Raw genomic sequence first — 15,809 nt, 5'->3', positions numbered from 1 at the left:
AATAAATAATTATGACCTTTTTAACCTTACACAGTTGGTGTCCGTGTCGTTATTTTTAATTAAGGTGTTGGTGTCATTTTATTTCTAGGCATAAGAGTTAAGTAATGGTACAGGTTAACAACAACATAATTCATAAGGCGCCTTAGTCAGACACAAATATAAACTAGGTAGCAAAAACCAGAACCTTCCCTGAAAAATAATTAGCATGATACATAGGCAGGTATTCAATGCCGGTGCGAGCGGCCGGCGAGGGGGTTAAACTGCGAGGATCACAGAAAACCAGTGATCCTCGCACTATGCAACGTTCCGGGGGAATCCTCGCAGTCACAGAACGGCGAGGATTCCCCTAAACTGCGAGAGCCGAGGCTAGTGCAGCAAACTCGCTGTAATTAGCCTCGATTCTCGCAGCTTTTGGAGGCACATTCGCAAATTCCCCCTCGCTCAAAAAACGGAGCGAGGGGGAATTTGCGTATGAGGGGGGTCAGTTGAATACTGACAGGGTGAGCGGTGACTGCAAGCAAAAAGTCCTGCTCGCAGTCACCGCTCGCCCACGGCATTGAATATATGCCATAGGTAGCATTTACTATAAAAGAGAAGTCAGTTATTATAAATGACTCACCCAACATTGCACCTATATTAAGTATTTGTGCAAATATACAGCTCTGGGGAGGATATGAACCACATGTACTGTCAAGGAAAAAAAATACATGGTTTGACCTTGTCAATTGTAATGGGATGAAAGCACTTAATAGAAAACAATGTCTATCACTGTACAGAAATATGTCTTACATATAAAGCAATAAGATGTTTGCAACTCTAACACACATTGGCCCTCATTCTGATTGACTACGTGCACTGCAGGCCTGCTGTGAGGGTGCATTCAACAAATTGCATATTCAACGTGGTGCTCACACAGGGGGGCGGGATGGAGACGGGCTGGGGGTATTGTTTCCTAGGCATACCCACAAAAAAACTGGGTGTGCCTAGGAAAAGGTTAGGCGTCCCAAGGGAATGTAGGCGAGCACTTGTCAGCTGGGGGCGGGCCGCTGATGTCACAGGACGTCAGCTGACTGCCCCGATTATCGGACCTGGATGCCGCAAGTCTACGTCAGCCCAGAGTGACTTACAGTACATTAGCAAGCAGGGGGAAAATCATTTGATGGTCGGTGACCATCATATGATTTTGCTCCCGTGCGCTACACTGTGAATGGATGGTTATATAAAACATCGTAGTATGACGGGGATGTGTGGACCGAATTTTTGCTGCTTAGCAAGCCAACCAGAATCACCCTCATTGTGTATACAGCTAATGTAAATTGGGTATATGGATGGCTGACAGACAATGTGTGGGGCAATAGTCAACAGGCAAAAAGTCAACATGCGTTTTTTGGATTTTTTCATACTTTACCATCCATTAGGACTATTGGGACAGTAACGTGTTCCAGTGGTAGCGTAAGGTGAGTCTGTGTGTGTATAAGTGTTTGTAACAGTATTTGTGTCTGTCAGTGTCCATAAGTGTGTTTGTATCAGTGAAAGATGTTCTCTGTATTGTATAGTGGCCATTGCAATGCTCTCTGTATCATATAGTGTTCAGTGTTGCTCTGGTTATGGTATGCATCATAGACAGACTCATATAGACAGTCATATGGTCGACCACTAATGGTAGACAGTCACAAGGTCGACAGGGTCTAAAGGTCGACAAGTAAAAGGTCAACATGGTTAAAAGGTTGACATGAAAAAGGTCAACATGGTCAGAAGGTCAACAGACAAAAGGTCAACATGAGTTTTTAATGTTTTTTAGGGTGTCTATGTTGACATAAGTCAACATAAGTCAACATGGACACTGTCTAAGTGTATCGCATCCCCTCGCTGCGCTCGGCCCACTATTTTATTCTCCCTCCATGACCTAGTGGATGGTAGGGCATGAAATACCGTCTGTCGGAACACGTCGGCTGAAAATTTTGGGGAAAAAAAAGCATGTCTACCTTTATAATGTCGACCTTTTCCAAGTCGACCTTTAGACCCTGTTGACCTATTGTGTGTTGACCTTTAAACCATGTCGACCTTTTGATTGTCTAACTTTTGACCCTGTCAACCTTTTGATTGTCGACCATTAGTGTTCGACCATATGTCTATCATGAATCTGTCTATGATCAGTCTGGATACCATTGCTCTTTATTATATGGTGGTCACTGCAATGCTCTCTGTATCATATGTTGGTTACTGTGATGCTCTCTTTATTATATGGTGGTCACTGCGATGCTTTCTGTATTATATGTTGGTTACTGTGATGCTCTCTTTATTATATGGTGGTGATTGCAATGCTCTCTGTATCATATGATGGTCACTGTGGTGCTTTCTGTATTATATGTGGTTACTGAGATGCTCTCTGTACTATATAACGATCACAAATCTTTTTATAGCTTCATTATTAATTGGTTGAATGCAGGCACAAGCTATGACCTCCACGGAGATAGCCACACCCCCTATGTGGACAACAACCACAACACATTAGTCACACCCTCACATCACTAGTTACACCATACCTCACAACTGTCCAGTTTTTCATGGGAACGTCCCTGTTTTTTGGGATGTTCCCGTGTCCCGTGGTGGGGGGGGGGGATCAGTTGGGAGTCCCCCCCTGTCACTATCGCCCTAGCCCATCAGGCTGCATAATTCAGCGTCTATTCATGCAACCTGACAGGCTGGGGACATGATGCTAGCCATGCCCCACAGCGCCGAAAATGGGGGCATGGCCGCACAACAATAGACCACGCCCTCTTTCCACGAGACCACGCTCCCAAAATGTTGGGTGCGCGCCTATGGTGCGCAAATCATCCCTCCTCCCTATGGTTCCATGTTGGGAGGTGTGGTTACACTCCCATGCCTGCTGAGACACCCAGTAGGCCTTTAGCAACCAACACTCATTACATACCCTCCAACAAGACCCATTCCATTAGGTACAAAATGCTCTATTCCTGGACTTCCTTGCCAGTGGCAGTTACAGAGGTGGGACTCCAGCACAGTCCAAAATTCAAAGAGGGGGGGGCACATCAACTACCAGTCCAGAGTCCAGGACAGTGATGTTTAAGGTGGCAGTAGGTGTGGTTCCCCTTTTTGAATATTGGACAGTGGTGCAGTCCCACCTCTGTAACTGCCACTGACAGGGAAGTCCAGAAACAGCTATCTTCTTCTATCTATATATATATCAAAGAAGGGTTTATCTCAGTGTTTCCCATACGATTTTTCAAGACATATGTTATTTTGAAACATTCAGAAAAAAATACTAAATTAAGTCAATTGTGTTTATATGTTATCCTTATTATGTGGTGAGGGGCAGGATTTGCTTCTATTTGTCCACATATGTTATGACTGACAGCCACCAGCATTGGTTTTGCCGGTTAACCATAAATAATTTAAAATTGGTCTTGAACCACCAACCCAAGGCACCCCTGCAAGTGTCCTGAGGCACCCCTGGGTGCCTAGGCACGTAGTTTGGGAACCACTGGTTTAGCTAAATCAGTTGCGCATCAATTATCATAAGAAATGTTTTATCTATGTACGGCAGAACACTTATATTCTCACCTGATGTAAGGAAACTCTTCTGTGATGTTGACGGAACCATTGCTCACAGCCATTGCGTAACTGAGGAACATAAGACAACAGCAGGTTATGAGGTGTATTGCTCTGGGGAGTAAATCCAGTTATACTGTATAGAACTCATGCCGTTCATTCTGAAAGGATTTCCAAATACAGGGGACAAAATGTAATAGGGTGTAAGAATCAGAAAGTGAGAGATTTTGGGGAGGCGTTTCCCACTTTGTTAAAGCGGCAATCATTTACACTGAAAAACCAGGTTGATTTTGCCAAAATCTCTAACTTTCTGATTTTTACACCCTATTACATTTGGCCCAGGGTGTGATACTCTGCAAGTGTGGTAATATGGAGCCTATTTCAGAGATGTATTTGTTTTTACAGTTGAGCAATTGTGGGATACGTGCACATATGCCACGGGTCACACTGCACATACCACAATGGTCTTGGGATGGCGGTAGCAAAAACGCGTTGTGGGGGTGTGTTAATGCAACGGAGATCATTTATGCAGTAAAAATGTCTGAGGTGTAGCCAAAGAGCTAACTTAGATGGTTGATGTTTGCATCTAATGGTGGTGTCTTTGTGTGCAAGCAGTGGACCAGAGTTGGCAATTATTTCTATACACCGTAACTCTCTGCAGCTGTGTCATACAAAGTTACACCTGTGAATACATTTGTGTACACCTGTGAATCAGGCCCATGTTGCGGGGATCTGTAAGAAAGGACTAGAATTTTATTTAAAGATTAAGGGGGGTATCCAAATACCCTCGATTAAAACATTGTGAGAGAATGTTTTCTATTGGGTTATCTATTCGATTGGCTGATAAAAAGCACATTTCACTGTGAAAACACACAGGTTTAGATGAAAACAGCTGCTTTTGATGATTTGGCTTCACCTGCCTAAGGCAGGCAAAACAAAATCCCATAGTTCTGCAATACAATACATAGAACAATACAGTAGGGGATTAAGTCCGACAGCTCTGGCTCACTTAATCCTATTAAAGGGCTAGACGAGGATGGCTCTATCTGTACCTATGTTCAAGATTGCGGGTAATTGGATACCACCAAATATGTGAAGGACTGTTCTTTGGGGAAGGAGGAAGCAAACATTATAGTAAGGATAATGGCAATGGGTTAAATTAAGGCAAAATAAAGAGATAAGCAGGCAAAAGTCTGAAACACTGGAGGGGAGATGTATCAAACCTTGATAGACAAAGCTGGAGTATTTGCTTATTGCAACTCATTGCAACATCAGCTTCTATTTATCATTTTTCGAGCTCATCTCCCCATTCAGTGTGTGTGAATGGGCTATAGCTTGGTGTTTGCAGGCAGGATACAGATTTTATGGGTCCAGATTATTGTGTGGAGGAAGAGATCCATTGGATTTCAGACAACTCTCTTGCACCACTGGGCTGGACTGATAGTGACGATAGTTAAAAATACATCCCTCCCAACTGTCCCAATTTTGGCCGGACATTCCCTATTTTTTTGGGACTGTCTCGCTGTGCCACCAGTGAGCCACAAAGCAAGAACCACTCATTTTGAGCATGAATATAGGTTGTGTTCATTCTAACACCCGCTATCTTTGAAAATCCATGCGGTTCCTCTTCCCTGCCTGGGGTGTTGCTGTCTGCTGTAGTGCTTCTAGCACAGTGTGGTCTGTATATCAGCACTGATATGCAAACCAGACCTGTGCTAGAAACACCACAGCAGACAGCGACACCCCAGGCAAGGAAGAGGAACTGCATGGATTTTCAAAGATAGCGGGTGCTAGAATGAACACTAAATATGGGTGGTGTGGCCGGATAAATTTAGAAAATCAAAATACATGCAATTATGCAAATTTGCTGCTATCAATCAGCCTCAATGACAAATAATGAGAGGAAAAAATAAAATGAGATGTGGACAGATGAATTATTGGGAACCAAGGAAGCAAGAGACCACAAGAGTTCCCTGGTACAATATGTTCTTTTTGGGAAGAGAAGTGAGTTACTACATAAAGACCAAGAAGCTATAGTAGGACAAGTTTAATTAAGAAAAGGGAATTAACTTACAAATACCTAATGCAGAATGTCATGCAAGGGACTAGCTACACTTTCATAGTGTCAGCATTCAGAATGTCGACAATTACAAAATGTGGACATCACAAACAGTAATGTCAACATTGTTACTGTCGACGGCCAACATATACTTTAAAGTTCGGATTGGGCTGTGGATAGAGTTGGGTTTAGATTTAAAGATAGCCATACTCACTTTGCATGGTCAACAGATTTATGTGGCTATTTTGTTTCTGTGCAGGGTAAATATTGACTGCTTTATTTTTACACTACCATTTAGATTTTAGTTTGAAACACCCCACCCAAATGTAACTCTCTCTGCACATGTTACATCAGCCCCACCTGCAGTGCACATGGTTTTGTTCATTTGACAAAGTTTGGCTTACGCGATTACCTCTGAATCAGGCCAGGACATAATTTAAGGGTGCTAGTGCTACCTATTAACCCTAATATATTTTGGGCCTATGAAAAGGCCGGATATCGCGATTAGTGACCAATGCCCATTATCCCAGTAAAGAAATAAGAGGCCATTTTTAACGCAAATCCCGAATCCCATGTGTTATTGTGGGTCCAGCGGCTGCTTATCAGGAATTATGCAGCACGCAAAGCAGATATCGGGGGAGAAGGGCAACAGCATCGGAATAATTAGGATAGCGACTTGAGAACATATTAGCAACAGTGAAGTATTGCTAATCCTAGGGTACTCCCCAAATCCTTTTATTACGGCACATTTTAAAAATGAAATACAAATTTACTCTAAATAAATGATAATCTTGAATATGCTGTTTAAAATTCCACAAAACAAACTTACACTATCCATATTCCAACAGTGGCCCATATCGTCAGGATAATCGGTAGTATAGCCCAGGGCCACATAGCCGAAACAGACAACCTAAAAATCATTAAGCTGGTAAAGTTAATGAAATAACATCACACAAAGCTTATATACACACACATGTCCTACCGATACTGAAATATATACAGTCTGTGAAATAAAAATGAGAAGAGATTACAGAAATACCTTATTCAGCTATGTGTACGATATTATTGATAGACGGAACCTACAGTATTAGACTACTGCAAGATTACATAGACGAGGAACTGAAAATGAATATTCTGTAGAAGAAATACATACGCGACATTCAGTAGGCTCTAGAATAGCATCTTCAGAGTGACTAGTCAGTAAAACAGCTTGCAGTGCCCCATCTCAGCTAGAGGAAGTTCCCTAATATAGCTACAGTCTTTGGGTTAGATTCTCTAAGCTTCAAAAGTGATAAAATGGAGAGTGATAAACAGGCAGCCAATCAGCTCCTACCTGCTATGTCACAGACTGTGTTTGACAAATGTCAGACAGGAGCTGATTGGCTGGCTGTTTATCACTCTCCATTTGATCACTTTTGAAGCTTAAAGAATCTGGCCCTTTGTCTTTGTGTAAAAGGGCATACACACGGGGCCAGGGGCATAACTAGTTATCAGTAGGCCCCATAGCAAAAGTTTGTAAGGGCCCCCCATTTACCAACTGATAGTGATAAATGTATGTAAAACATATTACTTAACAGTAAAGATGGGAACCCCTCAGCTCTGGACCCCATAGCAGCTGCACCCCTTGTACCTATGGTGGTTACGCCCTTGCACGCAGTGATTTTCACCCCATTTCTAAGCAATATGACCAGACAGCTTGGAAATAGAGCATCATTCACTCCGCTGGGAATTATTCACCACTGTAAACAAATTGACTATAGCGCGCTTTATCATCACACACCACTGGCGGATTCAGGGGGGGGGGGGCTCTGTCATTTTTTTGTAGCTGAGGACCAGGGCTTTCCAACGAGCCCAGCCCCGTGTCTCTAGCCCCCCGGGAACCAGAGATATCGCCTGGCAAAGGCCCTTATTCTGATCGGTGCGGATATTCCCGCATTCTTACGGTGCGGTCCGCACGCCACGGTGTTTTTCCGCATGCGGCCATCGTCCGTAGAAACGCCCACGTGTCCTCCGCATTCGGACGGACTCACTCTTTAAGAACAGGGCGTGTTTACGGACGACATACAAATCATGCGTGTGCGGGAGAAACACTCCGATTCGTCACGGTATTACAGAGTATTACAGAGTATGCTCGGAAATACCGCATCCGAACGGGAGCCAAGCGGTGCTACCGCACGTAAGCGGAGGATTTCCGCCAAACAACCCACTATGAAGTATCTTCTGCAATACATCACATGACCCACTTATTCAATTACCTACCCTCATAAAAAACAGCTTATTTGTAATTGGAATCAATTAGATTCCAATATATCCTTACAAGCATGCCTAACACATGCATTGCACACATTAACCCTTACAGCAATTGAAGTGCAATGGTTTCAATTAAAGCACTGACAAGCGTCCTATTAGTGAGTAATGAGTAAAGGAGTAGATTCTATTGGGTTCAGGTGTTAATGGTTGTAGTCATTAGGCGTACGTTCGCCTACCGCATGAACGAGTGGTGTCCGCAAAGCAATAGTACACTTGTGGACACCGCACATTTCTGCCCTTTTTTCATCGCGTGCATTCGGAGTGGTTTCCGAATGTACGCCCCCCAACATAAGTGTACTCCCCCGTGTCCGCCCATGTTTCCGCCCCGTTTTGCCCACTTTGAAACTACGCCCATGTGTCATTCCGCATGACGCCCATAATACGCCCCTATTTCCCGACTGATAGCGGCGAACAGTTTTGGACGGGATTTGGCCGAACTGGTACCGAGTCAAGGCGTGGCACATGCGCGTAGCGTTCTCCACGCATGCGCAGACGTCATAAAGACGCGATCCGTAAGTACGCGGTAAAGTCCGCATCAATCAGAATAAGGGCCAGAGCTATAACGTTTTTCCCCATAGGATAATATGGGACCCGTTAATTCCGACCCCCACCCGGTTCCAACGGCTGCCAGAAGCTTGTGGTTGAACTCATTCAATTTCAAATCGCTGGGCCTTCAATATGATACCAGGCTGGTCCATATCGGTCAATCGGTTCCAGAGATATTGCATGTAAACCGATGTTTTTTATTTTTGAAATGTAATTTCATGGCTGTTCATGTTCTTTGAGGGCATATTACTCTGGAACCAAACATTACAGTTTCACTGGACCAACATCATTCAAAGCCCACTCAAAAGTTCTTCAATATGATACTTGTCTCATGTAAATGGATCTGTTGGTACCAGAGATATAGCCGGTTAAATGAGATAACTGGTTAAAGAGGGGAGGGGTGGTTTTCTCTCCCCCTCACACCAGAAAATGCAGGGACTAGGCTGGTGTAAAAGGGACCAACCTGGGAATGCATTTTCTGGTGCGAAAGGGGTATTATTTCAAATAGCCGGGACCTGCAGTGATCTGAATACAGCCAGGCTCTGCCACTGTCAGTGGCTATCACTTCTGCCTGGCGGCGGCTGTCCCCCATTTACCGCAAGCATGTATTCCCCCTTGGCAATGAGCATGTAATCCCACATGGCAACCAGCATGGAACCCTTAATGTAGCATAATTTTTAATAGGCATTATGTGTTTGGCATAATACATAATGGACATAATGGCGTGTAACTTAATGTGTAATGGACATTATGGTGTAAATGTTTAATGCACGCCTTTGGTGAACAATGTCCCTGTTTATGAAGCGCATTGTGAATTTTGGCTTAATCTGTGTGGCATTATGTGAATTCTGGCTCAATCCGTGTGGCATTATGTGAATTTTGTCTCAATCCGTGTGGCATTATGTGAATTTTGGCTCAATATGTATGGCATTTTTTGAATTTGGCTCAATCTATGTGGCATTATGTGAATTTTGACACAATCCATTTGACATTATGTGAATTTTAGCTCATTCCATTTGGCATCATGTGTAAGGGGCAAGTATAATGGAGTCTAGTATTTCGGTGCATAATGTGTAGAAGTTGTATATGGTGTTGTACACTACACTCAAGGACACGCTCCACTCAAGGACACGTGGCCACATCCCCTTTTCTGGAGCGCACCTTCGGCGCGCACACAACTACATCCTTCGCTTTTGTCGCCATGGTGGGTCTGCGTATTTTAAATGCCAGGGCCTATTTTCAATCCCATGCCCACCCTCTCTCTGCCGCTCTCTTAGCATGTACACTGGCACCACTAACACCGCCCCTCCCCCACCTAAACCGTCTTTTATCATGGTGCCCCCCCTGTCATTTTATCCTGGATCCGCCCCTGTCACACACAATACATTGTATAGCAGAGTATTACATGTGTGGGCCTGTGCGTCGCCATCGTCCCCAGGGAAAGAAAGTGCTTGCACTGTCTTTCCTGCTAGATTGTGGGGTTTCACCTATAAACAATAGGCAAAGCCCTTCAGCACACTTCCCGGGTGTACCCCAATGTGTGCTGAGCAATTGTGTATTAGCCCGTCCCTCAGCACCGGCTCCCCCATCGCCCAGTGTGTTTTAAGGCTTGGCCAATGTGATGGTAAGAAATCACCTTTCTCAGTAAGCCAACAGCTGCAATCATAGGAGTGACACCGAGATATAAATAGTCCTCATGGGCAGAGGTGTAGCATGTTGCCATGATACCCGAGCATATCAGTGCTACAGCGCCCCCTCCCCACACTAATGCAGTGTACACATGTTTTGATTTAGCCTATTTTTTCAATTAGATTTTGCTTATATAAGCAAAATCGAATTTCCTGATTCAATTCCGATGCGCTCTCCCGTTCAGTCAAATAGACTATGCCTGCAAGACTATATAGTACAGATCTTTATTATATAGTCCAAATCTAATGGGTACCCTTTGCGTCTCGATCCCGATTAAAATGGGATTGAATAGAAAAGGAATGCAACTATGTATACACCCTTTAATTCCCCATACACATGGTGCAATTAAGGGGCACTTTTGATTCGATTTTGTTTCCAAACGCATTCAATCACGATTCGATGCCGATGCTTGTTACCGTTCAGTCTATATCGAATAGAAAAATAGACTGTGCAGGCAACACTAGTACAGATCTGTACTATATAGTCAAAATCAAATGGCTACACTGTGCATGTGGAGTTAAATGAAAGGTGAACAACAATACATCCATTGATATAAATAAGGAAAGAGCTGAAATTGGGAGAAGGGCACTCCTATAAAGAAACCAAGATAGGATGACAATACGCTGTGCTGTGTAAGTGGGGTACGTCCCCCTCCATATTTCTTTAAGACACACTGGGTGAAGGTACACTTTCCTGGGAAAGAAATACCAACAGGAGAGGCCACGTGTCGTTTTGAAGTGAATTGTGGTCCCTTTTGGTGGATAAAATAAACCTTTGTGTGCAGAGCACATCTTTTGTTTGGTATGAGTAGGGTACGCTACCCTTTTGAACTAATAAATCCACTTCTATCTAAGGTGGTGGTCATAACCATCTAATGACCCTGTGAAAACGTACTATACCATATTCTATATTTTCTTCTCTTTCATACCTCCCTTCCGGAGAAAAAGAAAATAGAAAATAAGAGAAAAAAAGAAGAAAAAAAAGAATAAGGAAGTCCCACATCTGAACTAGATCGAGCTACAGATAAATTAAGGACATATTCTTGAAATAGTTTGTGAGTGCGGTGTGCGACAGGGGAAACCATTTCTGTAACAATAAAATCTAGCGAAAGTATCGAATTGGGGCATAGAGGGCAAAATATTCCAATCCACTAAAGTAATTCCACTAATAAAATCCACGGCTTTGTGTGTACTAAATAAAAATATACCTTATGTCCAGCACTGTGTTGTCCCCCACATCTATATAATTGTTTGTTGTGCGGTCGGTATACCCCGACATGTATGTTCTGCATTGTGCTGTCTGCCCTCTCCCAATCTCTGTATCCCCCTTTAAATATATATGTCCTGCATTGTAATGTCACATGTTTCAAAAGAAGAGAAAATAATTCCTACAAGGGGCACTCTAAGCTGACATTATTCATTTATTTCAGCAATCTGTTACCTACATACTGTGTCCCAAGAAAAGTTTAATAAAATTTAACTTTTAATAATTAAATCTTAAAAAAGCTGCAAAATATATTAAGAACAATGTGATACAATGTGAATAAAGTGACAACAATTGATTAACATGGAGCTGACTGTCGTGTGCGTGTATTTTAGTTACAGTTCAATGAATGACTGTGTTACAACTTGTGTGAGGATGTTGAATGGTGTTTCTTTATTGGGTCCAGTTACATACAGTCAGTAATATCTTGTAGCACTGCTGAACCAAGGCAAACAATTTGTGGATTGTTACATTTATAGATTGTTGCAGCTGCAATGTGTGTAGCTGGTTCCTGCAACTTTGTTGCTCTCTATAATTGTGCTTATACCAGGAAACTGTCAGAGTCGTATGTGACAGTCATAGCTTGAAGCTGCCAGTGGTGATTTCTAGTTGATCAGACAGTCGGGGGAAGTGATAAATCTATATACAAAATGTCATAATTGTAGTTCTTATTAATATGGGTTATTGTTCCCCTGTGGGCTCCCATACATTGTTATAATTGTAGGATCACAGACAGTCTGTAGGATGAATGGTGATAAGTGTTTGCTAATAGCCTATATGGGGTTATGAATAGAAGTGGTTAATCACCTAGCACAAATCGGCTGAAAATAAACCCTATTGGCTAGTGCTTAGACAGACCTCTGTAATGTCACATATCTGATCCACAAACTGACTCATTGTTGCTCCACAATACTATCTCTGGCTCCTTGAGACTGCCAGCCTCTCCACAATAACATTGCTGTCTCCCCGACACTGCCATCCCTATCTCCCAGACACTGCCAGTCCTACCACACTACCATCACTGTCTCCCAGACACTGCCAGTCCTACCACACTACCATCACTGGCTCCCTGACACTGCAAGACCTACCACACTGCCATCCCTATCTCCCAGACACTGCCAGTCCTACTACACTACCATCACTGGCTCCCAGACACTGCCAGTCCTACCACACTACCATCACTGGCTCCCTGACACTGCCAGACCTACCACACTGCCATCCCTATCTCCCAGACACTGCCAGTCCTACCACACTGCCATCCCTACAGTATCTCCCAGACATTGCCAGTCCCACCACATTACCATCACTAGCTCCCTGACACTGCCATCACTGGCTCCCTCACACTGCCAGTCCTACCACACCGCCATCACTGGCTCCCTGACACTGCCAGTCCTACCACACTACCATCAGTGGCTCCCTGACACTGCCAGACCTACCACACTGCCATCCCTATCTCCCAGACAATGCCAGTCCTACCACACTACCATCACTGGCTCCCTGACACTGCCTGTGCCTCTTAACTACAATCTCTGACACTTACAGTCCTTCCATAATACCATACCTGTTTCCCTGACACTGCCAGACCTACCACACTGCCATCCCTATCTCCCAGACACTGCCAGTCCCTCCATACTACCATCCATGTCTCCCTGACACTGCCAGTCCCACCACACTACCACCCATGGATCCCCGACACTGCCAGTCCCTCAATACTACCATCCCTGTCTCCCTTACACTGCCAGTCTCTCCATACTACCATCACTGGCTCCCTGACACTGCCTTTCCCTCCATACTATCTGACACTGCCAGTCCCTCCATACTACCATCCCTGTCTCCCTGACACTTCCAGTCCCTCCATACTACCATCCCTGTCTCCCGGACACTGCCAGTCCCTCCATAATACCATCCATATCTCCCCAACACTGCCAGTCCCACCAAACTACCACCCATGGATCCCTGACACTGCCAGTCCCTCAATACTACCATCTCTGTCTCCCTGACACTGCCAGTCCCTCCATACTACCATCGCTGTCTCCCTGACACTGCCAGTCTCTCCATACTACCATCCATGTCTCCGTGATACTGCCTGTCCCACTACACTACCACCCCTGGATCCCTGACACTGCCAGTCCCTCAATACTACCTTCCCTGTCTCCCTGACACTGTCAGTCCCTCCATACTACCATCGCTGTCTCCCTGACACTGCCAGTCTCTCCACACTACCATCCCTGGTTCCCTGACACTGCCAATCCCACCACACTGCCACCGAGACATGGATTCCAAAACATTGACAAAGATTACAAGTGCTAGTTAGTCTGGAACCACTTTCCCAGTGCATGGCAGAGAGAGAGTTAACTTGGGAGATTGTGTTTGTTATGAGGTTGAAAAACCATTGACAGGGGCAATGGCATGGGCAGGTCTAGAGAGGGGTCCCCGGAATTTACCTCTGTAATAGCAACCCATATCTTTCTCAAGGCATTGCCTGTTGGGATATTACGTCAAGCTTATTTTGTCTACAGTACTTGCGGACAAAATTTTAGGATGAGAGTCCTTTGTTTTATACCTGCTGTTTTTATGAGTGTTTAACAAAAACATTATTACACTATATGATGTCTTCCACCCTATGTTCCCACTCATGACTGGTTGGTATTGGTGGAGGAAGAGGAGGTGAAATCCAGTGGTGATGAGCATGTCCCTCACTGAGCTTTTCTGTCTACTTTAAACCATAGACCAATTATTCTGGTAGGAGTCCTATTATTATAGTGAATTATCTACATAACCAGAAGCGTGGCAGTATTATACTACCGGCATTGCATGGTGGGGGTATGGCCACGATGATGGGATTGCACTGATCACGTCCCCAAACAGAATGTGCCTCCTGTGGTTTTTACTCCCGTCAGAAGCCCTGCCATCCTGAGCTGGCTGGCCTCTCCTGGAGAGGGCATCCAGAAAGTATGCAAGCCTGATTTTTTTTTTTTATTCTATTTTTATTGAAAGAAGATACATATACAATTTGAAACACAAATAGTTCGTAGGACATCATCCAACAAAATAGTCAAACTGGAATATAACAGTATATATCCATACATACACTAACACAATGAATGATGAGATCACTTAGCTCCGTATCAGTATATAACAAGATAAATGGGTAGAAAGGTGAGGAAAAGAAAGGAAATGAAAGATAAGGAGGGGGTGACCAAGAGCCGAGAGTATATATGGACCAGAGTAATAGCATATATGTGTCATCAGTGAGTCATCAATCACAATTTACATATGAGGAGATATAATCTTTATATACTTTAGAGGATTTATATTCTATCCACCGGAGCCACACAATTGTAAACTCAGATATTCTGTCTTTTGAACTCAAGAGCATGTCTTCCATGTTCATATAATAATCTAGTCTAGAGAACCATGAATATCGGGTGGGGGGGGGGTACTGGATTTCCAAAAAGAGGGAATCACCGCACGTGCAGCATTGCTTAGGTGACGTAATAGTGATTTCTTATAAGCGGATATAGACATGGAGGAGTGATTCAGCAGCCAGAAGGCCGGGTCTGTGGGGGCAGGAGAATGAAGAATGTCTGTTGAGACTGATATTACATCTTCCCAGAGAGTTTTAATAAGGTGGCAGGTCCACCATATATGTAGCATAGTTCCCAGATCCCTATGGCATCTCCAACACGTGGGGGGTATGGATGGGTAGATAGCGTGCAAGAAAGAGGGGTATCTATACCATCTCATCAATACTTTAAATTGCTTTTACTTGTACACAGATGGAGCTTTTATGTGCCTTGAGAAAAACAGACTCCCACTCTCTCTCTGATAATGAGATTTTCAGATCTCTTTCCCATTTTTGAACAAAGAGAGTGTGTGTTTGGGGGTTGGTCCCTTGTAATATCTTGTATAGGGAGGATATTACATGGCTGGGGTGTGTAGGTGAGACACAAAGTCTTTCAAATGGGGACATTTCTCTGGAGGCCTGTCTAAAAATACTACCCGTGAGTAGGAAGTGCCGTACTTGTAAATACTTCCAGAAGTCGGTTCTTGGTATGTCCCATTTTGTCTGTATGTCTGAGAATTGTTTTACTCCAGGGGCGAAATGTAATGGGAGGCGATTTTTTTTTTTTTGCGTTTTTTTCCGCAAAATATGCCGTTTTCGGGCTTTTCCCGAAAATCGCATATTTTATAGGGTGCGATTTGCGGCAAAAATTTAGTTAGACTAAAAATCGCATCCAGATGTGTTCCCATTAAAAAGTATAGAACTCGCATATTTAATGGGTTGCGATTTTTAGTAAAGGTTACTAAAAATCGCAAAAAAAATAGACCAGGTTCTGCCTGGCGATTTTATCAGAAACATGCACAG

At 43.7% G+C, this 15,809-nt stretch overlaps 1 protein-coding gene across 2 annotated transcripts in view; it reads right to left on the bottom strand.

Moving 5' to 3' along the window:
• The window catches only part of TMEM150B (transmembrane protein 150B), a 54,880-nt gene that overhangs the window by 5,571 nt on the left and 33,500 nt on the right, over nt 1-15,809 (bottom strand). The window contains exons 2-4 of one of the 2 annotated variants that reach the window (XM_083161727.1): nt 6,462-6,542; nt 3,586-3,645; nt 620-687 (exon numbers count right to left, since the gene is read on the bottom strand). In XM_083161727.1, coding sequence (XP_083017853.1) covers nt 620-687; nt 3,586-3,645; nt 6,462-6,526 — 193 coding nt within the window. In that variant the 5' untranslated portion in view covers nt 6,527-6,542. Of the gene's footprint in view, nt 1-619; nt 688-3,585; nt 3,646-6,461; nt 6,661-15,809 lie in introns of those variants that run through there. The other variant, XM_083161726.1, reaches the window with a different exon arrangement.

The sequence above is a fragment of the Crinia signifera genome, chromosome 19 (assembly GCF_055691185.1).
Source record: "Crinia signifera chromosome 19, ASM5569118v1, whole genome shotgun sequence".
NCBI classification, from domain to species: Eukaryota; Metazoa; Chordata; class Amphibia; order Anura; family Myobatrachidae; genus Crinia; species Crinia signifera.
Note: the sequence above shows the minus strand (reverse complement) of the source record. Positions and strands in the feature narration are given on the sequence as shown.